The sequence below is a fragment of the Lynx canadensis genome, chromosome C1 (assembly GCF_007474595.2).
Source record: "Lynx canadensis isolate LIC74 chromosome C1, mLynCan4.pri.v2, whole genome shotgun sequence".
In the NCBI taxonomy this organism is placed as follows: domain Eukaryota; kingdom Metazoa; phylum Chordata; class Mammalia; order Carnivora; family Felidae; genus Lynx; species Lynx canadensis.
This window is the reverse complement of record NC_044310.1, coordinates 187,126,562-187,154,369: the sequence shown is the minus strand read 5'-3', so window position 1 is coordinate 187,154,369 and position 27,808 is coordinate 187,126,562. Positions and strand designations below refer to the sequence as shown.

At 36.5% G+C, this 27,808-nt stretch overlaps 1 protein-coding gene across 1 annotated transcript in view; it reads right to left on the bottom strand.

Moving 5' to 3' along the window:
- Positions 1-2,052: 2,052 nt before the first annotated feature.
- Positions 2,053-27,808, bottom strand: part of STRADB (STE20 related adaptor beta) — a 36,339-nt gene continuing 10,583 nt past the window's right edge. Inside the window, exons 4-12 of the mRNA XM_030324107.1 lie at positions 14,192-14,291; positions 9,978-10,099; positions 7,325-7,433; positions 6,152-6,275; positions 4,786-4,957; positions 4,385-4,489; positions 3,989-4,233; positions 3,329-3,371; positions 2,053-2,860 (exon numbers count right to left, since the gene is read on the bottom strand). Of these exons, the coding sequence (XP_030179967.1) occupies positions 2,726-2,860; positions 3,329-3,371; positions 3,989-4,233; positions 4,385-4,489; positions 4,786-4,957; positions 6,152-6,275; positions 7,325-7,433; positions 9,978-10,099; positions 14,192-14,291 (1,155 nt within the window). The 3' untranslated portion in view covers positions 2,053-2,725. The remainder of the gene's footprint in view (positions 2,861-3,328; positions 3,372-3,988; positions 4,234-4,384; positions 4,490-4,785; positions 4,958-6,151; positions 6,276-7,324; positions 7,434-9,977; positions 10,100-14,191; positions 14,292-27,808) is intronic.

The following is a 27,808-nucleotide window of genomic DNA, read 5'->3' as shown; positions in this document are numbered from 1 at the left end:
CCATAGAAATCAAAATTATAGACATCTCTCAAATTTTTTCAAGTCTTTTTTTAAAAACAAAAAACCCTCTTATCCTTTATTCAAGGAAGAATTCCTTAAATATTAAATGTCTACAATATGCCAAACACTTGGCTAAACACTAGGAATATACTAGTGAATAAGACCATATTCTCAAGGAGTCCACAGTCTACTGGGGACATAAATATACAAATACAGAGTTGTGTAAGTGCTGTTTGGGGAAAGTACTATAGAAGATCATAGGAGGGCATTTTAACTAAGGTGACTGTACTAGTTTGGTTCTTCAGAAAGCAGACACCAAGATGAGATTAGACATGTAAGACATTAGACACCAAGGTAGAATGATGACTCCCCTGTCCCCATCCCAAACATATCAACATCTTAATCTCAGGAACCTGTATTTTACCTTACATGGCAAAAGGGACTTTGAAGCTGTGATTAAGAATCTTGAGATGGGGGGAGATTATCTTGGATTTTCTGAGTAGGCCCAATACAATCACAAGAGCCCTCAAAAGAGACAGGCAGAAGGGTCAGTCAGAGAGGTGATCACTGAACAGAAGCCAAATAATAATGCTGGTTCGTGAGGCAAAGGCAGGCAGGTAGGTAGTTGCTAGAAGTTGGAAAAGGCAGATTTCTCCCTATGGCCCCTAAAAGGAATGTAGCCCTATCAACCCATTTGACATTTCTGACTTCTAGAAGTGTAAGATAATAAGTTTATAATATTTTATGCCACTAAGTTTGTGGTAATTTGTTATATCAGAGATAGAAAATTAATACAGCAAGGAGTCTATGGTGCAAAATTTAAGGCAAGTGATCTCAGGGTGATGCTATCAATATCTATTATGATGACTAATTTTATCTGTCAATTTGACTGGGCCACAGGGTGCCCATTTATTTGGTCAAACACTACTCTGGGTATTTCTGTGAGGGAGTTTTTTTGATGAAATTGGCATCTAAATCTGTAGACTGAATAAAGAAGATTGCCCTCTTGATGTGGGTGGGCCTCATCAGTTGAAGACCTGAACAGAACAAAAAGGTTGACTAGGCTGACCCTACCCTGAATAAGAGATCATTCCTTCTGCCTAACTGCCTTCAAACAGGGCATCAGCTTTTTCCTGCCTGTGGACTCTGAAACATCAGCTCTTCCTGGGTCTTCAGCCAACCAGTCTTTGAACTGGAACTGCATCATTAATTTTTCTGGGTCTCTAGGTTGCCCATTCACCTTGCAGATCTTGGGACTTGTTAGTCTCCATGATAGTGTAACCAATTCCTTATAATAAATATCCTATTAGTTTTGTTTCTTGGAGAACTCTGATACACTCACAGGAGATCTGAGAGGCACTGCTTCAGGGCTTCCAGATTCCATCTCTTGCACTAACATCAACTCTCCACCCAGATTCAGAACCTCCTCTATAGTTCCTGTGAGCCTCTCTTACCTGGAGGAAACAGGAGGAGGTTAGTGGAATAACCTATAGCCCCCACAACTACCGGTGATCTCAGGCCTCAACTGGTACTCATCTCCTTTCCCTCCTCTACCTTGGCAGGTCTTCATGGCTTACTTGATGGAGTAACCTAAATATTCTTGAGGTGATCTGGCCAATAAACCTAAAAAGGTTTGTGTTTCAAATTGTCTATTCATTTTTACATTATTTGTCTCATTGTTTTAATTCTTTAGTCTTAAGACAATCATCTTAATCTTATTTAACATTACAGTAAAAATTATTTTAAGAAAATCCATTAACTAAGGTAGGTCCCAATTTACCACAAGGAGTACCACATACTCCTTGAGATACATCTCTTTTTTGCTAATAAGGTAAAACCATTAATTAAGATCTCTATGCCCTTAAATGTTGTATCCCCTACCGCAGCAAGAATAGTCCTATAAAGGGTCAGAACATCTTCTGCCTCATTGAATAAATTCCAGGTCGTCTCCAATTCTTTACATTATGTAAATAATCTAGGGGCTTCCCTTGGCAACACAAATTAGAATCTGTGTTTTAGCTTTGTCAAATCACAAAGAAAAAAACCATAAACTCAATTTAATAAATCTTTATTGAGCTCCCACAGGGTGCATGAATTTAGGATCTATAACTTACATAAGTAGAAAAGTGTCACTTTAGCCTCTTAAAAATGAAAAAAAAAAAAAGCACAAATTACCACTTCTTTATCATTTAATGTGAGTGAGGCTCAGTTTGATATTTAACAGAATAATATGGGAAGTATAAACATTTTCCCTTCTACCAAAAAAGGGTTTTGATGCCAGGATAAACTAGCCTGTTGGTCTAACAATAGCTGATCAAAAAGGCTAGAGAATCTGGAAGTAAAAAGTGTACTTGGAAGCACTGTCCTCTGAGGGCTCATTCCCCTGAGGGCAACAAAATGCTGAAAAAATTAAATGGCTCAAAACTTAAATTCAAAAATCAAGAAGAGGAATTAGTCACAGCTTGGGGAAAAAAATGAGAACAGAGGACACTAAATGTAACTAGATTCATAATTCTGAAGTTTTTCTGGAGTTGTAATAGAACTGTGAGTTAACCAAAGAGGATATAAACTCATGCTTCTTTGAACAGAGTGGTTTTAAACAATAGATTCTCCAGTGCAACAATGGTATTTTCAAGTATAATTCTAGTATTTGTACCTAGCAATACAGAAGAAAAGTAGCAGAGAGAAAGTGTCAAGTATCTAGGACATATAGGATTTGGCAGCCCTAGAATTCCCAGTTTGAGTCTTTTTCATCAGGAAAATCACATTCCGGCTCAGTCCAACGTGACACTGGAGACAGTGCTATTGATGGCTTAGGAGGCAACAGTGTAAGTATTGAGTCCTGGCTTTCTTCTTTCATCTGTTAAAGAAACTCAAAGCTATTGGTACATATGTCAGCAATAAATGATTTTTTAAAAAGTCATGTTAAGTGTGTAAAATATTTTTTAGGTATTTTCACTAATAATGCCTTTGATCATCCGAAAACAGGAAGAAGTAATAACCAAATAAACTGATTTTTATCAGAATTATTTTTCCCCTTCATCATTTCTAGCCAGTATAAAAAACTGTCTCTAATCAAAATATAAGCTGAGGGTATAGTAACATTTAATGACATTGTTTTTTATTCATTTTGTTTTGCAAAATGGAAATATTTTAGAAAGCCTATAATTGAACTACTACAAAAGTTTTTGTATTTTTAACTTTACTTTGGTAAGAAAGTCATTATTAAGAATCTTGGTTACCAAACTGTCCCCTTAAGCTAACAAGATTAAATGAATTTTTAACAGTAACTAAAAATATCTAGACAATAGAAGATATATCAGCTTACCTGTTTGAAGAACACATGGGACAATAAACTGCTTGCAGATGGTCTGATATTTTTTTTAATGTTATAAAAAAAAATAGAACGTCGTATTAGACTGTGTATTTTTAGGTGTAAAAAAGTATTAGAAATTAGATTCAGAGCTATAAAACTCAATACTAAAAAAAGAAAAAGAAATATCAGGAAGCCCAATTCTTAACTTTAACCTTGACTAATGGAAAGAATTGAGAGAGAACATTTATGGGGCACTTACTAGTTATAAGGAAGTGTGCTAGGCATTACGGGGCTAAAAAAAGATAAGACACATCTTAAAGTACTAACATTAATGTATAGTTATGTAATAATTTACACTATTGTTACACAGAAACAACATTTTTGTACTGCTTGGAGCTTTCTAAAATGTATTAACATAAATACAGTAGTTAATGTCCAGAAAGATGAACTGATTTTTACAAGGTGACTTAGGAAATGATACAGCTGAGATTGGAGCCCAAGTCTTCTGACTTCAGTATTATTCCCATTTGCTCATTGCCTCTATTTGTTTTTAGTTTTGATATTTTCTAGATTATAGTTTTTTGATCAAAAGATTGAGAAAAGAGACTTGAAAAGCTTCTATAAAAAATAAAACATGTAAGTTTGATGCTATTTAGAAGTGGCCAATATTACCTTTTCTCAGGATCTTGTTGCAAACAGAGCTGTACCAAGCTAAAGAAGGCAGGAGAGAAAGTTTTTGAGGATGGAGTTTGCAATCTGTCACTATTTACTGTTTGAGTTCCACTGGAGACAAGTACACTTTCTCCAATCCCAGAGTCTACACCTGATCGGGAATTCTTCATTCTGGATTCTGATTGAGGGAAGATACTGACATCCAATGGGCTGTAAGGAGGACCTTTCAGCTTCTGTAACAACATCTAAAAGAAAGAAAAGTTTCTTTCACCCTTTTCAGGGAAAATGTTAAAACAATAATAAAGATTCTAACAGCAAAGACATTTTAACAGAAATTATCTAGAATATAAGGGATCTTATGAAGGGAAATTAGTTTGGGATTTTAGTAGCATTTACCTGAGTCCTATGCATGTCCTGGAAAGGTACCTTCCCACTGGCCAATTCACATGCTGTAATCCCAACACTGTAAATATCTGACTTTACATTATATCCATGTAAATCCTGTAGAACAATTAATTTGAAGTCCTTTAGTGAAAATAAAATACAAAGTTATATATCTGTGTTTTTTTGAGAAAGGATGTTGAACAATGGAAAAAACTCATTAGGTGAGAAATCAAGATATACCTAATATATGGTATATACATTTTAAAATCCCTAACAATAATTTTGACAAGAAAGAGGAAAAGTCTTGCAGTAGGCCATTCACCAAGCCAAATCTAAGGGCACAATTGTCCTTTAGTCAAGCTCAGAAGACACTCAAGATGCACAGACAACCCAATGCAAAGGCCACACCTGACCTGTCTCAGTAGTTCTGGGCTCAGCCACGGCTGCACTGATGTGCTGAACTGTGGGAAATCATACACAGCCCTATGCCTCTGTCCATGCTTAACCAAACTATGCAGGTGGGACAGGCCAGAGAGGGTCACTAGGCCATCACCAGAAATGAGGATATGGCTGGCTTTAATACTCCTAGAACAAAAAGAAACAATCCTAAATACTAGGAAATTGGCCAATGAAGAATAAAAATCTGGTCAGAACAAATCCATGTATTCTCTTGGAAATTAAATACTCTTTATAAAACAGCACGCTTATATGTAAGTGTGCTTATACACACACATATACATATATACATACACACATATAAAATATTCAGGGAATTAGGAATCCTTTCAACTATTTAATATAGCATTAGAACAAGGGAAAATACAACTGACAGCTACATGTTTGGAAGTGATAATATTTTTTTTCAAACTTGGAATGGAATCACATTACTAATTTCACTATTTTAGGATACTGCTGTAAAATACCCAAGGAGAAGTCTAAAAAAATCAAGTAATATTTGAAGCATAAAGTTAGAATATAAAGTTAAATGCAGCATTATCCAATAAAAGGCAGCCTCCCCTGGTATTAACATCATTTATAAATATATGTCTTACATAAAAATTTCTTTTTTCAAATAAATTATAAAAGAGCCTTGTTCAGTAAAATACTGAATTTGGAAACTAAGGGAGTCTGGTTAACTGTAGTAAAACCTTGATTAATTAGAATACGGTCTGTTAGAACTCACAGTTAACCAGAATGTTCCTAAAAATGAATAGTAAGAAAACAAGCTTTAAAGAGACTGAAACGAACTTTAAAAATAATTTAAAAAGAAAAACGTCCCAGTATATCTTAAAACAGCATTGTTTTTAATGTTCAGTCAATTAGTTCTGCATCTATAGTTTAAAAACAAGAGAACTGATACTTAGTATGATAATCTCAAAGTGCTACAACATATTTAAGAAATTAACAAAAGGTTTAGTTCCAATTTGTACATAAATTTGTAAATATGACATAGAGCTATAAAGCAGATAAAGCAGCTCTTTATATGCTTAAGAAAAGCAAACAAAAGAGACAGCAAGGATCCCATTACATAGAGTTTATAAGTTTATACTCCACCAGGAAAGGCTCTCCACCAGAACACTAAGCACAGCATTTGGCAAAGAGGATGTGGTCTGAACATTTTTGGTGAGTGACCATAAAATGTAATAAGCATTTACTACTACTGGCCCCTTCCTCTCTCAATTTTCACTTATGAGTTTCCTATCTCTCCTAACACTCAACTGCTCCTTCCTAAAAGCTCCTTAAATGATTTCTTTCTTTAAAATACAAATAAATAAATACCTGTGAATGCAACCATTTTGGTGCAGATAGCTCAACCCTCTCACTGCTCCAAAGAGAATGTTTCTTATTAAAGTTTCACTCATTCCTTCAGGAAAGTAAGTCTTCAAGAGCTGACTTGCTGAACCTGAAAGAAACACCTGAAATCTTTAACTGAACATTGGTTTTGCTTCTAGCTATGTTTTAAATGTTCTTTTCAACTATAAATACACACACACACACACACACACACACACACACACACACACCTGTTTTAGAGTCTACCTACTTTCCTATGCAAAGGTAGTTTTCCTTCAAGAATCTTTAAAAAGACTTTTCTAATGATACTCTAGAGATTAGAAAAGAGAATTAACAATTTTCAGTATTACTTAAAAAAATACTGTATTTATATATTTTTAGACCCAGAGGCAATTCATCAAAGTTATCCTAAAGATCAAAGCTCTAACTCTTAAATACAGAGAACAAACTGAGGGTTGATGGGGGGGGGTGGAAGAGGGGAAAATGGGTGATGGGCATTGAGGACAGCACTTGTTGGGATGAGCACTAGGTGTTTTATGTCAGCGATGAATCACGGGAATCTACCCCCAAAAACAAGAGCACACTGTATACACTGTATGTTAGCCAACTTGACAATAAATTATATTTTAAAAAATAAAAAATAAAAATAAAAGCTCTAGAATCCATTTGTTTATTTGTACAATATAATTATTGAACACTTTATGCAAGGAACTGTATGAGAACCAAAATGAAAAATACATACATGATCCTGCCCTCAAGAAGCTGAAGTACAGTGAAAGGAGACAGGTACACACACAGATGTTTATACTATAATAAAGTAAGTTTACAATGAGAGAAATAGGGACAGAGATGGTGTGCACAGGTGAAAAAACATTCTGCTTAAAGACTTATAGTGGCTCTCCATTGACAGAAGGGCAGGGAACTGAAGGGAAGAGAGAGCTTGTTCAAAGGCACACACTTCTTGGAGAAGCAGTAGTAGTTTCATTGATCATCAGGTCAACATGAACCAGATATGGAAATTTATCATGAAATCTAGAATTGGCCACCAGATTTATAAATTAAAAGTAGTGAATCATAAATCTAAGATCCCACTCATCCTTATAAGTATGGCTTCCACACTAAACTCTGAGTTATTTTATGTAAGACAAGTTTTCTTACCATAGGCCATAAATGGAGAAATAACCCAAAGCCAGCTGCCAACAGTGAAAACAGTCCAATAGGTTGTAATATTGGGGTGCCGGAAAAAGTGGGACAAAATCACTGCTTTCTAGGATAAACACACAAGAGACAAGACATTTAAAACAACTTGTTTTTGCCTTGTGATGAAAATAACAGTAGAGGTGGCAGCTAACACTCAGCAGAATTTATTGATACCAAGCACTGTTCTTGGTGCTGCCATTTCTTTAAATCTCACCAACAAGACATTAAGTATGTCATATGATCATTCCTATTTTATAAGAGAGAAATAGGAAATAAGAAACGTAGAAATAAGTTAGACAACTTGTCCGAGAGCGTATAATCAACAAAAGAAATAGAAGTGAGATGTGATCTCAGTCTGACTTCTGAGGTCATACTCTCAACATCTATACTATGTTCTTAAAATAGAAACATTTAAAAATACATAAAACTGTGAAGATAATCACTTCTAACACTAAATCTCAGAGAGAACTACTGTTAACATTTCAGCATAATTTCTTTCAATCTTTTTTTCTGTGCAATATACATGTGCACATGTAAATACTTTAAAAATAAGGACAATATCAAAAAATGCTTTCCCTCTTTATATCAAAAATGATTAGTGACACAGCATAGATGGAGATGAAGTGTATTATTTTAAGTGAAATAAGTCAGTGAAAGACAAATACCATATGATTTCACTCATATGTAGAATTAAAGAAACAAAGCACATTAACATAGGGGAAGGGGTAAAAAAAAGAGAGGGAGACAAATTCTCAACTATAGAGACTCTTAACTATAGAGAACTGAGGGTTGATGGAGGGGAGGGGTGGGCTAAATGGGCAATGGGCATTAAGGAGGACACTTGTGATGAGCACTGGCTGTTATATATAAGTGATGAACCACTAAATTCTACACCTGAAACCAATATGACACCATATGTTAACTAGACTTTATGTTCTTTAATGCTTATTTATTTTTGAGAGAAAGAGCACGAGCAGGGGAGAGGAAGAGAGAGAGGGAGACACAGAATCTGAAGCAGGCTCCAGGCTCCAAGGTGTCAGCACAGAGCCCAGAACAGGGCTCGAACCCACAAATCATGAGATCATGACCTGAGCTGAAGTCAGATGCTTAACCGACTGAGCTGCCCAGGCGCCCTAGTTAACTAACTAGAATTTAAATAAAAACTTGAAATTAGTGCCACTCTGGAAAACAGTATGGCAGTTCCTCAACAAACTAAAAATAGAACTACCCTACGACCCAGCAATTGCACTACTATTTATCCAAACGATACAAAAATGCTGATTTGAAGGGGCACATGCACCTCAATGCTTATAGCAGAGCTTTCAACAATAGCCAAATTATGGAAAGAGCCCAAATGTCTGACTGATGAATAAAGATGTGGTGTGTGTGTGTATATATATATACATTTATATGTATATATACACAACATACATACATAAACACACACACACACACTTGCTCTTTCAAAAAAAATTTTTTTTTTTAATTTTTTTTTTCAATGTTTATTTATTTTTGGGACAGAGAGAGACAGAGCATGAACGGGGGAGGGGCAGAGAGAGAGGGAGACACAGAATCGGAAACAGGCTCCAGGCTCTGAACCATCAGCCCAGAGCCCGACGCGGGGCTCGAACTCCCGAACCGCGAGATCGTGACCTGGCTGAAGTTGGACGCTTAACCGACTGCGCCACCCAGGCGCCCCTCAAAAATTTTAATTTCAACAAATATGCAGAGGTGCCTGGGTACACACACACAATGGAATACTACTTGGCAGTCAAAAAGAATGAAATCTTGTCATTTGCAACAATGTGGATGGAACTGGAGAGAATTATGATAAGTGAAAGAAATCAGTCAGAAAAAGACAAATATATGATTTCATTCATATGTGGAATTTAAGAAACACAACAAATGAACATAGGGGAAGGGAAGGACAAATAAGATAAAAACAGAGAGGGAGGCAAACCATAAGAGACTCTTAAATATAGAGAACTGAGGGTTGCTGAAGGGGAGGTCGGTGGAGATGGGCCAAATGGGTGATGAGCTTTAAGGAGGGCACTTATTGGGATGAGCACTGGATGTTATATGTAAGTGATGAATCACTGGGTTCTACTCCTGAAACCAGTACTACACTGTATGTTAACTAACTTGAATTTAAATAAATTTGAAAAATTTTTTTTAATTTGAAATTGAAAAAAAATTAGTGACAATGAAAATGGTATTATAATATTCCTAAAATGCAATTCTGTTAAAATTTATTCATTCAGAAGTTAATTTTACTTAGCTGGATGAAAAGGAAACTGTATGCTTTTGTTTTTTCTATTTCCTCATTTGACTATTTGTGATTGGGCTAAGATTATTGTAAATCTGCAGACCAGCATTTTGAATATGATATTCGTTTGAAGGAATTTACAGTAATTACCAAAGTTTGAAAATATTTGTTCTTCTGTGGATCTGGATTCCAAGTATTCCTTCCAATTCTGTACTTGCATATTCATTAGAAGAAAGAAATCTAACTTCCTCTAACAGAAAGAAATATTAATTTGGTAAAAAAAATTCTTACAGATGTAATCTCCTCAAATAGACATTAAATAAATCATTTTTTTCATTTTGTTACCTGTAAAGCTTTCAGGCGTTCATCAGTGCAGTTTTCCAGATTTGTAATTTTTATAGTCACCAGTGTTCCTGTAGGAGTATGCCGGGCAAGATGAACAGAAGTCAAGTTGTCAAATCCTCTTCCTACAGTCAGATGTAAAACTCACGTTAGTAACCAAAGAAGAAAAAAACTGACAATTTGGACAACATCAAAATTTAAAACTGCTCTTCAAGAAAATACTGTTAAGAAAACGAAAAGATAAGCCACTGACTGAAAGTATTAACTATGCTTACATCCAGTATATATAAAAAATTCTTACAACTCTATACCAATAGAATTTTTACAATTCTATACAAACTTATACTAAATTTTAAAATATGCATAAGATTTGGGGTGTCTGGGTGGCTCAGTTGGTTAAGTGTCAGACTCTTGATTTCAGCTCAGGTTATGATCTCACGGTCTTTTTAAAAAAAATTTTTTTAATGTTTATTTATTTTTGAGAGAGATGGAGACAGAATGCGAGTGGGTTAGGGGCAGAGAGAGAGGGAGACATAGAATCCAAAGCAGACTCCAGGCTCTGAGCTGTCAGCACAGAGCCCAACGCAGGGTTCAAACTCACGAGCTGCAAGATCGTGACCTGAGCCGAAGTCAGATGCTCAACTGACTGAGCCACCCAGGCACCCTATGATCTCACAGTCTTGAGACTGAGCCTTATATCGGGCTCTGTGCTGAGTGTGGAGGCTGCTTAAGATTCTCTTCACCTGCCCCTTCTCTGAGCTCACTCACTTGCTCTTTCAAAAATTGTATTTTAATTTCAACAAATATGCAGAGGTGCCTGGGTGGCTCAGTTGGTTAAGCATCTGACTCTTGATTTCAGCTCAGGTCACAATCTCATGGTTTGTGGGTTCGAGCCCCATGTTGGCCTCTGTGCTCACAGTGTGGAGTCTACTTGGGATTCTCTCTCTCTCTCTCTCTCTCTCTCTCTCTGTCCCCTCCCCCTCGTGAGCACACACTCTCTCAAAATAAACTTAAAAAAAATCTTAAATAAAAATATTCAGATGATTAAATAGGCAATCCACAAAAAAAGATATAGGAAGGTCCAATAAACACATGAAAAGATGCTCAAGATAGAGAAATGCAAATAAAAAACCACAATGATACACCATTACATATCTGTTATAATGGCTAAAATTGTGACCTGATAAACAAATTATGACAAATTCAAACAACAGGATACAATCAGCAATTCCTACACCACTGATGTCATTTCTGTCACATAAATGGTATCATAAAGAGTATAGTCTTTTGTGTCTAGTTTCTTTTACTTAGCATAATGCTTTTGAGTTTGTTCCATGTTGTTTTATTTTTATTTATTTTTTTTCAATGTTTATTTATTTATTTTGGGACAGAGAGAGACAGAGCATGAACGGGGGAGGGGCAGAGAGAGGGAGACACAGAATCAGAAACAGGCTCCAGGCTCTGAGCCATCAGCCCAGAGCCTGACGCGGGGCTCGAACTCACGGACCGCGAGATCGTGACCTGGCTGAAGTCGGATGCTTAACCGACTGCGCCACCCAGGCGCCTCTGTTCCATGTTGTTTTAATAGCTTCTTTCATTGCTGAGTAATAATCCATTACTATGGACAAGTCACAATTTATTTATCCATTCATAAGTTGATAAATATTTGGGTTGTTTTCAGTTTTTGGTGACTATTAAGCTGCGAAAACATTCTTTAAGTAGACATATGCTTTCATTTCTCTTTGGCAGATACTCGCAAGTGGGATTGCTGGGTCACCTATATTTAACCTTATAAGAAGTTGCAAAACTGGTTTTAAAGGTGGATGAACCATTTTTAATCCCACAAACAATCTATAAGAGCTATAGCTGCTTGACATACTCAACAGCATTTGGTGTCACCAGTTTTTAAAATATAAAACACCTGGAGTGGCACCTATCAATAGGCATCTAATAAATGTTAGTTCCTCTCTCTTTCCACAGTCACCAAATTCTGCCACTTATCTTTGAAATGAAGTTAACCACAAATTCATCCCTTTCACTCCAGTGTCAGTATGACTGCCTTAGTTCAAGTCCTGTCCTCCTTTGCTGGTCAAATGTGGTGACTTCCTTATCATGTTCTACATTCTCAACTAAGACATGCTCCCAAATTACTGGGGGATCTACTTCAAAAGCCTATACCTAGGTCCAATTCACCAGAAATTTTGATTCATTAGGTCTGTGATGGGATATAGGCATTGCAATTTTTAAAGATTCAGGTGATATGGATGATACTTCCAGTTGTAAATCACTATCTACATCTTCCAGACTGCTGCCTGGAATTGCTGCCAGTTTTCCCTCTAGAACTCAGCATTTTATCACTAGAAGAGTACTACCGTGCAGCACCTGAGACCTTAGACCCTCTAGTCAGAAAGGTTTGCTTTAAAATCACTAGTTGTAGGATTGCTACTTGAATTCTCAGAGGCTCAGTATCTTCATCAGCCAAATAGGAGTGGTAAAAGGCTGACATGAAAAACTACACATGAAATGTTCAGCTCAGTGCCTGTTAGATGGTATTATTTATTACCATTGTCACTGTTCCACAATGTATCTCAAGCACAGAGGGAATAAATTCCAAACTTGTGGCTTAAATGCTTTGAGCAATGAAGTGGGTAAGCTGTGAGGGATGAGAGTCTGAACTTGTAAATACACCATATGAGGTCTTTCACAGGTGTTCCAAACCTCCCTTTCTAGATTTGTCTCCGACCACTGCCTACTCTCGTAGGCAACGAGTGGGGGGTTGTTTAGGCTCCCCTCTAACCATTCTTCCTCAGTCATCTACTGAAGTAATTCTGTTTTTACCTTTTTTGAATTGACATCATCTGAATGTCCATTCTAATTTGGGGGCATTTTCCACTAGTGCTATTTTAGGAAAGGTCAGATCCTTATTTGCTCTTGGCTTCCTTGACCCTGCCATGTGAACATCAATGACCTATGCTTAGCTAACTGAAGGATGGAGTTAGTGACAAACAGAAGCAGAGGCAGTCAGAACTTCCTGCAGTGGGTTCCACTGTCTGGGATATAAGTACTCTAACAGGTAATACACTAACTAGGCTGTTCCTAGGCCATGGCCCTGGCTCTGGTTCTAGTTACGCAGCTTCGCTTAGCTTCTTCCAAGTCTATCTCTCTAGCCAATAATTCTGTCAGTTAGCAATATTGTTCAAAAAATTCCTCTCTTAAGTTAGTCAGGATTGTTTTCTGTTGTTTGTAACAAAAACCCTGACTAGAACATTCAGCAAACTTTTCCTCATTTTTCAGAATCCAGCTCATTTTTGCGATCTTTCTTGCGACTTTCACAGTAGTCAAGATGGATGGTCAGATGTTTCATCTTTTCTGTTCCTGTAATACTTAACACATCTCTACTTCAGTACTCTCTAGTACATAAACAAGGCTATCTTATGTGTTCAACTTCCCAGAAAGAATATGGATTCCTCAAGTGTTTTACATGGTTTTATATCCCTAGCATCTAACAGAGTATCTGTTTGCAATGTTTAATAGATGTTTCTGAATATTCACTGCAAAAATTTCACATGTATATGGCTATAAACAATAATTCATCTTGTTCCAAACTTAACTGAGAAAGGTGTTTACTATAAATGGGGTTTTAGGTAAGTTTTTGTTTTGTCTTGTTTTGTTTTTGAAAGAGAGTGCATGCAGGTGTGACTAGAGGAGGGGTATCAGCAGAGGGGGAGAGAGAGAATCTTAAGCAGACTCCATGCCCAGTGTGGAGCCCAACCTGGGGCTCAATCTCATGAACTGTGAGATCATGACCTGAGCTGAAATCTGAGCCACTAAGGTGACCCTAGGTAAGTTTTTAAGTTAAAAGAAACTTGGTTAAAAGACTGTGACTAAAAAGATTTACATGATTTTTCATACCCAGTATAAATTATAGACATAAAATCAGAAGATTCCTACAATAAAGACACAAATAATATTTAGATTACTTAGTGTCTTCCTTCTCTAAAAATACTTGAGTGAAAAAGTAAAAATTCTAGAAAGTAATCTTGAAAATTGGGGCTGCTATTTTAGGGAAGACATAAAATTAATAGATCCATCTGACTGACACAATTAACATGTAGCCTTATTAACATAGGTGACAACAGAAAAAGACCCACTTACAAAATAATCTTTGTGCCATCAATTTCATTTCTAACAATGAAGGATCAATTCAGGATAATTACCAATTTCCACTTGGAGTTCATAGTGAGAAACATTGGTGGAACAGATCACATCCTTGGCTCTAGTGGATGAAGGCAACTGGGAAAAGGGTAGCTCATCAACCTGCATTGTTTTAAAAAGAGGAAAACAAAATAAACTTTTTTGGTTCCCCATTTTAGTCCCCTACCCTAATATAAAATACTGATATTTTAGTTTCAAACACAATGCTCATTAGGAAAGCACTGGAGGGTGGCTTAAGACACTGTTTCAAAATCTAAGAAGAGTTTACAATTGCTAATAAGTGGTTAGTTAAAAAGCCATCAGCACGTAAAGGGGGACAGGGTGGGAAAAGCAGATTTATAGGTAGCAAAGAATAGTTTCCTGCACAATTTCCAGTAAGCACTTTTAGGAATTGCTAGAAATGGCTGTTAATTCCTGAGGTTATCTAATAAACACATCAAGGGTAGAAATGCAGGGACCTGTCCAGAATATTCTATACTTTTACTCTTGCTTCAAGTGGTTGCCAGTTGTATCTATTACACATACAGGTACCTGACTCAGCTAGTGGAGGTATTAACAATTCAAGGAAAAATTTCCACATTGCAGCCTATTAAAATTGCTGAAGTTTTTCACAAGATTGAATAAATCAGAAGGGAGATCAGAAAGAAAAATAAACCCCAAGAGTTGGAAGAATAGGGTACAGACTTCCCGAATACCAATATGAGGTCTCATGGGGGTGCTTTAGGGTCAGAGTTCTAGGTTTGCACCAGATCCCAGTGGCAGTGAAAATGACATGTACACAGAAGAGAGAAGAGGCCAATACCACTCGTGTCATATGATAGTGAAGAGGACCTCCCAAAAGACACAGCACTCCAAAAGACACTTGGAAGGATTGACAGGCATCGGTAGGTGGCAACAATTTTATTACTGCCTCCAAGATAGAGATAAGGAAATGTGGGATTAGAAATGATATTACTGTGTGTTAGGAATTGTACTGACCACTTTTTACATCCTTGATTCTACATGTTCCCTAAACTTCTAAAAGAGCACAAAAAATATAATTATAAGCTCACAGCTAAAGATGAATAAAGGTGAATACTGTTCAAGAGGAGTGAAAGACTAAAATTAGAATTAATCCTAATGAAGAAAAAAAATCTAAATAAATCAATTTTATTTCATTGTAACAGGTGACCTTCAAATAAACTCAGATTTAAAGAACACAAATAAGAGATAGAAAAACATATAACAATTTTTTTTAATTTTAAAGTAATAACCTGTAAGCCTGTCAGGAAGGCTAGATCACAGAATAAACTGAAGCTTACAGTTCACTGCTTGAAAAAAAATGGCAATAGGTTACCAGATAATGGACTAAAATCAGGCTAATCAACCTTTTCTTTGCTTCCATCTCATTGATTAAGGAAATAGTCTTCTTTAAAATAGAAGGGGCACATGTGTTATAAATAAGTAGCTGAAGTCTAAAACTGTTTTAAATAAGTTCAAAGCTACAGGCCAGACATAATTACATCTAGGATACTAAGTGTGCAAATATAGTAAAACTGAGAAGAATGAAAATAGTAAAACATTGACTCAATTTTCAAAAAAAGCGTGAAAACTACAAAGGGGTAATAAGCCTTGATGCAGTTGCCCAGTAAAGTCTAAAATCAAATTACTACATAGATGAATTATAGATACTTAAGAAAACAACATGGTAATCATAAGAAGACAGTATAGGTTTACTACGAGTAAATCATCCTAAACTAAGCTCACTTCTCTTTTTGATTTGATGACTAGAAAATTAGAAAGCAAAAATCATGGCATGGTCAGTGTTCAAGGGAAGATGATAAAAGTAGGAAGGTCCTAAGCTCACTTCATCCCACAGATACAGCTAAATAACCCGTATCAGTGTAAATAACCCAGAAAATGACCTAAAGACTGGCAGAACGGACCTTCCACAGCTAATTGTACAGAAGAGACCACATCAAAAAAAAAAAAAAAATGGTAGGACGTGCAGACATATGGTCTGGAACCAAACTGACCCACAAGACTATCTGCAGGAGGGAAAGACACAAGCATGGAGAAAGGAGAGAGGCACATGGGTGGCTCAGTTGGTTAAGCATCCAACTTCAGCTCAGGTTATGATCTCGAAATTCATGGGTTTCAGTCCTGCATTGGGCTCTGGGCTGACAGCTCAGAGCCTGGAGCCTGCTTCAAATTCTCTGTCTCCCTCTCTCTCTGCTCCTCCCCTGCTTGCACTCTGGTCTCTCTGTGTCTCTCAAAAATAAATAAATGTTAAATTATTTTTAATAAAAAAAAAGGAGAGAAGCAGACCCCACACCAGGCATGGGTGACCAGCACTGGGAAAATGAATCCCCACATTATATGACTTTGAAAACCAGAGAGGCTTAACTTCATGAGTTTTGTCAATCAGTGGAGCTTGACACCTGATAATTTCAAAATCAGCAGACTCAGCTCTGGGAGAGCCAGAGCATAACAATCACACTGAGATAAGGCACTAAAGTAGTAGTTTGAAAAACACCTGTGGTATATAGAAAGATTTATTTTCTAATTTCTGAAGATGTTCTAGAGGGGCAGGAATTTTAGGAGACTTACCCAAGAACAAAAGAGCTGGAGGTGCCATTTCTCTCCCCAACCCCCAAACTAGAGACATGGGACACCCACAAGAACACTCTCCTATGAGCTCACTAACAGCGTGCCCCACCCCCATGTTCTCCTGTAGACCTGACTTCAGCAGGAGTCCATCCAAGGTAGTGTCACAGGCATGGCATTGTGCAAGCAGCCCAGACAGTAGGCAGTACCACTCCAAAGTGACTCCTGCTGTAGGGAGAGGGGAAGAGAACCACACATACCACTCTGATTCTGAGCCTAGCAGTGGGTGGGGGCAAACATCTGGTCTGACTGCAGGCCCCACCCACCCACAAAAGCTTCTCAAGGGACAACACTGGGACAGCACCCTGCAGTCTGGTATGACCATAGCCCTGACCCACCTTAAGTCCAAGGCATCCTCAAACTCACCATTCAAAATACAAGGACTAAAACCTGCCAACAACAGGAAAAGAGAACCACTGCAGATCACTGGACTAAAGGCAAACACAGCTTACCCACAAGAGGGAGCACAAAACACATATAGGAGACATTCCCTAAAGCACCTGTTTCTAGTGAAGAGGGGACACTGCACTGCACAGCACTATAGAACCTCTTCTTCAGATGGCCACTACTTTCAAGAGCAGGAGACACAGCTAACTTTCCTAACACAGAGAGAGTTAGAAAAAATGAGAAGACAGAGAAATATGTTCCAAATGAAAAGGCAGGACAAAGTCAGCAAAAGAGCTAAACAAAGCGGAGATAAGTTATATATGCCTGATAAATAATTTAAAGTAATGGCCATAAAGATACTCACTCGACTTGAGAAAAGAGAGGAGGATATCAGTGAGACCCTCAACAAAGAGATAGAAAATATAAAAAAGAACCAAACAGAGATGAAGAACATAATAATTCAAATTAAAAATACATTATAAAGAATAAACAGTAGACTAGAGAAGGCAGAACAGATCAGTGACCTATAAGACAGAGTAATAAAAAATAATCAAGCTGAACAGCAAAAAGATGAGAATAGATTAAGGGAACTCAGTGATACCATCAAGCCCAATAACATTTGCATTACAGGGATCCCAGAAAGAGAAGAAAAAGGGGGCAGAAAATTTATTTGAAGAAATAATAGATGAAAATGTCCCAAATCTGGGGAAGGAAACAGAAATCCAGGCAGGCACAGAGAGCTCCCCAACAAAATCAATCCAAGGAGGTCCACACCAAGACATAAAATTAAAATGGCAAAAGGCAGTGATAATAAGAAAATTTTATAAGGAGCAAGAAAACAGTTACATAAAAGAGAAACTCCATAAGACCATCAACTGATTTTTCAGCAGAAACTTTTCAAGCCAGAAGCAAGTGGCATGATATATTCCAAGTCCTAAAGGAAAAAAACAAAAACAAAAACTGAAACCAAGAATACTCTATCCAGGAAGGCTATTTCTTCAGAATAGAAGAGATAAAGAGTTTCTCAAACAAAAGATAAAGGAATTTATCATCACTAAACCAGCATTACAAGAAATGTTAAAGGGTATTCTTTCAGTGGAAAGGAAAGACCATAAGCAGGAGTAAAAAAAAAAAAAAAAAAAAAAAAAAAAAAAGGAGGCACAAATGCAGTAAAATTAACTATCTCTATAAAAATTAGTCAAAGGACTCACAAAATAAAAAAGATGCAAATTATAAGACCAAATACATAAAAGGTAGGGGTGAGAAGAGTGAAAATTTACTGCTTTTAGGAAGGATTCAAATTTAAGCGAGCATCAACTTAATATAGACTGCTATATATAAACCTAACAGTAACCACAAATCAAAAACCTATAATAAATAAGCAAAAAATAAAGGAATCTGACCATATAAAAAGAGCCATCAAACCATGAAAAAAAGCACAAGAACAGAGAACTACGAAATCAACAGTAAAACAAGTAACAAAATGGCAAAAAGTACATACTTACCAGTAATTACTTTGAATGTAAATGGGTTAACACTACAATCAAAAGACATAGGGTAGACAGGAGAGTTTTGCAGGGCCTCAGTTCCAGCGGAGGTGGTGACAGGTATCATTTCACAAGCAGACCAGAGTACACCTAGTTAAAAGTTGCCACATTCAGGCCAGAGACCAAACACTGCCCATACTAGGCAAGGAGAACCTCTGCAGATGACTGTCTTGAAGAATAGAGCAGCCAGAACACAACAGCAGAGCGCATGAAGCACATACTAGAGACATTTCCTGAAGTGGCAGGCCCTCGGCACTACATGACCTCTTATTCATGGCCATTACTTTAGGAGCAGGAGACATAACTTGCTTTTCTAACACACATGAGCAGGCAGAGATTTAGACAAAATGACAGTGGAATTTTTTCCAAATGAAAGAACAAGGTAAGGCCACAGCCAGAAACCTAAGCAAAACTGATATAAGTAACATGACTGATGGAAAATTTAAAGCAACTTTCATAAGGATGTTCACTAGGCTTGAGGAAAGAGTGGAATACAAGAGCGAGACATCAGAGATGAAGAGTATAATCATCAAGATTTGAAACATGCTTGATGCATAATGAACACGAAGCTAGAAGAAGCAGAAAAACAAATTAACGACACAGAAGACAAAGTAATGGAAAACAATGAAGCTAAACAAAAGAAAGAATTATGTAATATGAGAATAGACTTAGGGAACTCAGTGACTCCATCAAATGGACTAACATTTATATTATAAGAATCCCAGAAGAAGGAGATATAGAAATGGGGATGAAATTTATTTGAAAAAATAATAGCTGAAAACTTTCCTAATCTGGGAAGGGAAATGGACATCCAGATCCAGAAAGCAGAAAATTCCCATCAAAATCAACAAAAGTTGGCCAACACCAACACATTGTAATTAACTTTGCAAAATACAGTGATTAAGAAAAAAATCTTAAAAGCAGCAAGACAAAGGAAGTCAGTAACTTACAAGGGAACACTCATAAGGCTAGCAGGAGATTTTTCAACAGAAACTTTTCAGGCCAGAAGGGAGTGGCATGATATATTCAAAGTGCTAAATGGGAAAAATGTGCAGCCAAAAATACTGTATCCAGCAAAGCTATAATTCACAATAGAAGGAGAGATAGAGTTTCCCAGACAAAGACTAAAGAGGTTCGCAACCACCCTCTTGCACTGTTGGTGGGAATGCAAACTGGTATAGCCGCTCTGGAAAACAGTGTGGAGGTTCCTCAAAAAATTAAAAATACAACTACCCTACAACCCAGCAAGAACACTACTGGGATCTGTCCAAAGGATACAGGAGTACTGATTCACAAGGGCATATGTACCCCAGTGTTTACATCAGCACTTTCAAAAGAGCCAAATTATGGAAAGAGCCTAAATGTCCATCAACTGATGGATAAAGAAGACTTTTTTTTTTTTTTGCAGAGCCCCCTTCATTTTATTTTTTTTCAATATATGAAATTTATTGTCAAATTGGTTTCCATACAACACCCAGTGCTCATCCCAAAAGGTGCCCTCCTCAATACCCATCACCCACCCTCCCCTCCCTCCCACCCCCCATCAACCCTCAGTTTGTTCTCAGTTTTTAACAGTCTCTTATGCTTTAGCTCTCTCCCACTCTAACCTCTTTTTTTTTTTCCTTCCCCTCCCCCATGGGTTTCTGTTAAGTTTCTCAGGATCCACATAAGAGTGAAATCATATGGTATCTGTCTTTCTCTGTATGGCTTATTTCACTTAGCATCACACTCTCCAGTTCCATCCACGTTGCTACAAAGGGCCATATTTAGTTCTTTCTCATTGCCCTGTAGTACTCCATTGTGTATATAAACCACAATTTCTTTATCCATTCATCAGTTGATGGACATTTAGGCTCTTTCCATCATTTGGCTATTGTTAAGAGTGCTGCTATAAACATTGGGGTACAAGTGCCCCTATGCATCAGTACTCCTGTATCCCATGGGTAAATTCCTAGCAGTGCTATTGCTGGGTCATAGGGTAGGTCTATTTTTAATTTTTTGAGGAACCTCCACACTGTTTTCCAGAGTGGCTGCACCAGTTTGCATTCCCACCAACAGTGCAAGAGGGTTCCCGTTTCTCCACATCCTCTCCAGCATCTATAGTCTCCTGATTTGTTCATTTTGGCCACTCTGACTGGCGTGAGGTGATATCTGAGTGTGGTTTTGATTTGTATTTCCCTGATAAGGAGCGATGTTGAGCATCTTTTCATGTGCCTGTTGGCCATCCGGATGTAGAAGACATGGTTTATATATATAATACTATTTGGCAATGAAAAAGAATGAAATCATGCAATTTGCAGCAATGTGCATGGAACTGGAAGGTATTATACTAAGTGAAATAAGTCAGTCAGAGAAAGATAGATATATATTTTCACTCATGTGTGGAATTTGAGAAACTTAACAGAAGACCATGGGGGACAGGAAGGGGAAAAATAGTTACAGACAGAATGGGGGGAGGCAAACCATAAGACACTCTTAAATACATAGAACAAATTGAGGGTTGATGCAGAGGTGAGGGAGAGGGGAAAATGGGTGATGGGCACTGAGGAAGGCAGTTGTTTGGATGAGCACTGGGTGTTGTATATAAGCGATGAACCATGGGAATCTACCCCCTAAAACCAAGAGCACACTGTACATACTGTATGTTAGCCAATTTGACAATAAATTATATTAAAAAAATAAATAAAAAATAAAGTAAAATACAACCTCCAAAAAAAAAAAAAATAAAGGGGTTTGTGACTACTAAACCAGCCCTACCAGAAGTATTAAAGGGGACTCTGAGTGGAGTTGAGGGGAGACCAAAAGTGATGGTATAAAGGTAAGAAACACAAAAGAAGTAAAAATGAGTATCTCTGGAAAAAAATCAAAGAACTCACACACACACACACACACACACACACACACACACACAAAGAATATAAAATAACACATACCTAAAATGAGGGGAGGAGAGGAGAAAAGAATGGGTTCACACTTAAATGACCAGCAACTTAATATACATGCTATATGAAGAAGAGGTTATAAACAAACCTAATGGTAACCATAAATCAAAAACCACATATATGGGCATTTGGGTGGCTCAGTTGCTTGAGCATCTGACTTGATTTCAGCTCAGATTATGGTCCAACGGTTCATGGGTTTGAGCCCCATGTTGGGCTCCACACTGACAACATGGAGCCTGCTTGGGATTCTCTCTCTCCTCCTATCTCTACTTCTCTCTCTCAAAAATAAACATTTATTTAGATATTATTTTTTTTAATGTTTATTTAGTTTTGAAGGAGAGAGAGACAGAGAGTGAGTGAGGGAGGGACAGAGAGAGGTAGACACAGAATCTGAAGCAGGCTCCAAGCTCTGAGCTGTCAATGCAGAACCAGACACGGGGCTTGAACTCATGAAGTATGAGATCATGACCTGAGCCAAAGTCAGACGGCCAACTGACTGAGCCACCAAGGTGCCCCCAAAAATAAACATTTAAAAAAAAAACCCACAAATAAATAAGCAAAGAATAAAGAAAAGACTTCTAATGTATCACTACAGAAAATCAGCAAACATGAAAAAGACAAGTAAGGATCAGAGGAAAGCTCCAGAAACAACCACAAAACAAGTAACAAAATAGCAATAAATTTATATCTATCAATAATTACTTTGAATGTAAATGGACTAAACATTCCAATCAAAAAATATAGGGTGTCAGGAGGGATAAGAAAACAAGACCCATCTTGCTGCCTGTAAGAGAAGAATTTTAGACCTAGAGTCACATGCAAGTGAAAGTGAGGGGTTGGAGAAACATTTATTATGCAAATGGCCATCAAAAGAAAGCCAGAGTACCAATACATGTATTAGACAAAGTAGACTTTAGAACAAAGACTCTAAGGGGACAAAGGATTCTACATAATAACATAAGGGATACTCCAACAAGAAAATATAACAATTGTAAATATTTATGCACCCATATGGAAGCACCCAAATACATAAAACAATTATTAACAAACATAAAGGAACGAATCAATAATAATACAGTAACAGTAGAGGACTTTAACTCCCCATTAACATCAGTGGACAGATCATCTAACAGAAAATAAATAAGGAAACAATGACTTTGAATGACACGCTGGACAGAGGGATTTACCAGATATATTCAGAACAATCCATCCTCAGACAGCAGAATATGCATTCTTTTCAAGTGTACATGGAACATTCTCCAGAAGACATCACATAATAGGCCACAAAATAAGTGTCAACAAATTCAATAATATCAAAGACACATCATGCACCTTTTCTAACCACAGTTGTATGAAACAAGAAGTATAAGAAAGAACACAAATGTATGGAGGTTAAATAACATGGTACTAAACAATGAGTGGTACTAAAAAATGAATTCTTTATTGAATTCTTTCAATAAAGAAATCAAGGAGGAAATAAAAATATACATGGAGACAAATGAAAATGCAAACATAAAAATTTTGGGGATACATCAACAGTGGTCTGAGAGGGAAGTTTATAGCAATACAGGTCTGCCTCAAGAAGCAAAAAAAATTCTCAAATAATGTAACCTTACACTTAAAGGAGCTAAAAGAAAAAGAAGAAGAAGAAGAAGAAGAAGAAGAAGAAGAAGAAGAAGAAGAAGAAAAAGAACAACCCAAACTTAACAGAAGGAAGGAAAGATTAGTATAGAAATAAATGATATAGAAACAAAAACAATAAAACAATGAAACCAGGAGCTGGTTCTTTGAAAAGTCAACAAAAATAAACCTTTAGTCAGATTTATCAAAAAGAAAAGAGAAAGGTCCCAAATAATAAAATCACAAATGAGAGAGTAGACATGACAACCAACATCAAAGAAATACAATTATAGGAGGATATTATGAAAAGCTATATGACAACAAATTGAACAACCTAGAAGAAATGGATAAATTCCTAGAAACAAATAAATTACCAAAATTGAAATCAGGAAGAAACAGAAAATTTGAGCAGATCAATTACCAGCAAAGCAACTGAATCAGTAATCAAAAAACTCTCAACCAAAGTCCAGGGCCAGACGGCTTCACAGGCAAATTCTAGCAAACATTTAAATAAGAGTTGATACCTATCCTCTCAAACTGTTCCACAAAAAGAAGAGCAAGGAAAACTTCCAAATTCATTCTATAAGGCCGGCATTACCCTCATACCAAAACCAGATAAAGACACCACAAAAAAAGAGAACTATTGACCACTATCTCCAATGAACATAGTTGCAAAAATTCTCAACAAAATAACAGCAACAGAATCCACCAATACCTTAAAAAAAATCACTCAGTACAATCAAATGGGATTTATTCCTGGGATGCAAGGGGAGTTCAATATTCACAAATCAATGTGATACATGGCATCAATAAGAAAGAGCAAGATTAAAAACCATATAACTTCAATAGATGCAGTAAAGCATTTGACAAAATACAACAATCATGATAAAAACCCTCAACAAAGTAGGTTTAGAGAAACACATCCCAACATAGTAAAAGCCATATGTTAAAAACCCACAGCTAACATCATGCTCAATGGTGACAAACTGGGAACTTTTCCTGTAAGATCAGGAGCAAGATAAGGATATCCATTTCCATTACTTTTATTCAACATAGTACTGGAAGTCCTAGCCACAACAATCAGACAACAAAAAGAAATAAAAGGCATCCAAATCGGTAAGGAAAAAGATAAACTTTCACTATTTGCAGATGACATAATACTACATACAAGAAACCCTAAAGACTCCAAAAAACTACTAGAAATGATGAAAGAATTCAGGAAGGTTACAGAACACAAAATCAACAGACAGAAATCTGTTGCATTTCTCTACACTAAAATGATATAGCAGAAACAGAAATTTAAAAAACAATCCCATTTACAGTTGCACCAAAAATAATAAAATATATAGGGGTGCTTGGGTGGCTCAGTTGGTTAAGCACCTGACTCTTGGTTTCGGCTCAGGTCATGATCTCACGGTTTGTGAGACAGAGCCCTGAATCAAGCTCTGTGCTGACAGCATGGAGACTGCTTGGGATTCTCTCTCTCCCTCTCTCTCTGTCCCTCAACTGCTCACGTGTATGTGCTCTCTCAAAATAAATAAACATTAAAAAATATCTAGAAATAAACTTAACCAAAGAGGTGAAAGACGTGTACTCTGAAAACTATAAAAAAACTGATGTAAGAAATTAAAGATGACAAAATGGAAAGATATTCCATACTAATGGACTGGGAAAACCAATACTGTTAAAATGTCCATACTACCAAAAGCAATCTACAGATTTAATTCAATTACTACCAAAATTCTAACAGCATTTTCCATAGAACTAGAACAAATAACCCTAAAATTTGTGTGGAAACACAAAAGACCTCAAATAGCTAAAGCAATCTTGAAAAGGAAAAACAAAACTGGAAGTATCACACTCTCAGCTACAGTAATTAAAACAGCATGGTACTAGTAGAATAACAGACACATAGATCAGTGGAACAGAATAGAGAGCCCAGAAATAAACTCATGATTAGTCAGTTAATCTATGACAAAGGAGGCAAGAATATGCAATGGGATAAATACAGTCTCTTCAACAGTGTTGGAAAAATTGGACAGCTACATGCAAAATAATGAAACTGGACCACTTTCTTATACCATACACAAAAATGAATTCAAAATGGATTAAGGACCTAAATGTGAGACCTGAAACTGTAAAAATCCTAGAAGAGTGCACAGGTAGTACACTAATGTAACACTGTATTTACCTGATATTAACCCATAGAAACATTTTTCTGGATATGTCTCCCAAGGCAAGAGAAGCAAAAGCAAAAATAAACTGAGATTGTATCCAAATAAAAAGCTTCTGCATAGCAAAGGTAACAATCAGCAAAATTAAAAAGCAATCTACTGAATGGGAAAATATATTTGCAAAAGATATATCCATTAAAGGGTTCATCTCCAAATATATAAAGAATTTATATAACTCAACATTCAAAACACAAATAATCCTATTTAAAAATGGGCAGAGGACAGGAAGAGTCATTTCTCCAAAGACACACAGATGGTCAACAAACACATGTAAAGATGCTCAACAGCACTAATCAGGGAACTGCAATTTAAAACCACAAAGAGATATCACCTCATACCTGTCAGAATGGCTAAAATCAAAAACACAAGAAACAAGTGTTAGCAAGGTTGTGGAGAAAAAGGAACCCCTTGCACTCTTGGTAGGAATACAAACTGGTACAGCCACTGTGGAAAGCACTATGGAGGTTCCTCAAGAAATTAAAAAAAGAATTACCATATGATCCAGTAATGCCACTACTGGGTATTTACCCAAAGAATATGAAAACACTAATTCAAAAAGATATATGCATCCTTATGTTTACTGCAACATTATTTACGATAGACAAAATATGAAAGACACCCAAGTGTCCACTAATAGATGAATGGATAAAGAAGATGTGCTATATATACACCACAGAATATTATTCAGCCATAAGAAAGAATGAAATCTTGTCATTTCTAACAACATGGATGGATCTAGAGGGTATACTGCAAAGTAAAATAAATCAGTCAGAGAAAGACAAATACCATATTATTTCACTGAAATGTGGAATTTAAGAAACAAAAGAAATGAACAAAGAAAAAAAAGAGACAAAAAACCAAACTCTCAAATATAGAGAACAAACATGTTTACCAGAGGGGGGTGGGTCAGGGGACTGGTGAAACAGGTAAAGGGGATTAAGAGCACATTTATCATGATGAACACTGAGTAACGTATAGAATTGCTGGAGCACTATATTTTACACTTAAAAGTAATTAACACTGTATTTTAAGTACACTGGAATTAAAAAAAAAATCATGGCAGGTTCTTGTTCATGTTAAATTTTTTAGTAACTTCCTAAAAATTCAGAGGACCTGCTTAATGACTAATCTGCAAAGGAAATCATGAAATCAATTTCAATAAAATACTTAAAAATTAACTTAACCAAGAAGTGAAAGTTGTACAATGAAAACTACAAAACATTGCTAAAAGAAATTAAGGAAGACATACATAAATAAATAAATGGGAACACATTTCATGTTCATTGATTGGAAGACTTAATATTATTAAAACTTCAGGGACGCTGAATGATTCAAATAATCTTGAAAAGAAGAATAAAATCGGAGGACCAACTCTTCCTGATTTTGAAACTTATTATAAAGCAATAGTAACCAAAACAGCATGGTACTGAAATAAAGACAGAACTATAAACCAATGGAAGAAATAGAGAGCCCAGAAATAATCCCTCACATCTATGGTCAAATGGCATTCGGCAAGGGTTGCCAACACCATTCAATGAAGCAAGGATAGTATTTTCAGCAAATCGGCTAGAAAAAGTGTATATCCACATGCAGAAGAATGAAGTTGGACCCTTATCTAACACCATACACAAAAAGTAATTCAAAATCAATCAAGGACTTAAATTTAATACCTAAAACAATAAAACTCTTAGAAGACATAGGACAAAAGCTTCATGACACTGGATTTGGAGATGATTCCTTGGATATGAGAGCAAAGATGTAAGGTTTAAGTAAAAAAAGAAAAGCAGACCAAGCGGACTTTGTGTAAATTTTTAAATTCTGTGCATCAAAAAACACACATCAACAAAGTTAAAAGGCAACCCATAGTGTGGGAGAAAACATTTGTAGACATCTTTTAATGTGTTAATATCCAGAATATATATAGAACTCCTAAAATTCAACAACAAAAAAGCAAACAACCCAATTTAAAAAAGGGCAGAGGACTTGAATAGAGATTTCTTCACAGAAGACACACATGTGGCCAATAAGATGAAAAGGTGCTCAACATCACTAATCATTAGGGAAATGTAAATCAAAACTACGAGATACCACCTCACACCCATTACATTGGCTACTATCAAGAAACAGAAAATAAAGAGGTGTTGGTTAGAATGTAAAGAAATTGGAACTCTTATGCATTGTTGGTGAGAATGTAAAATGGTAGAACCAGCGATGAAAACAGTATGGTTTCCAAATTAAATTCC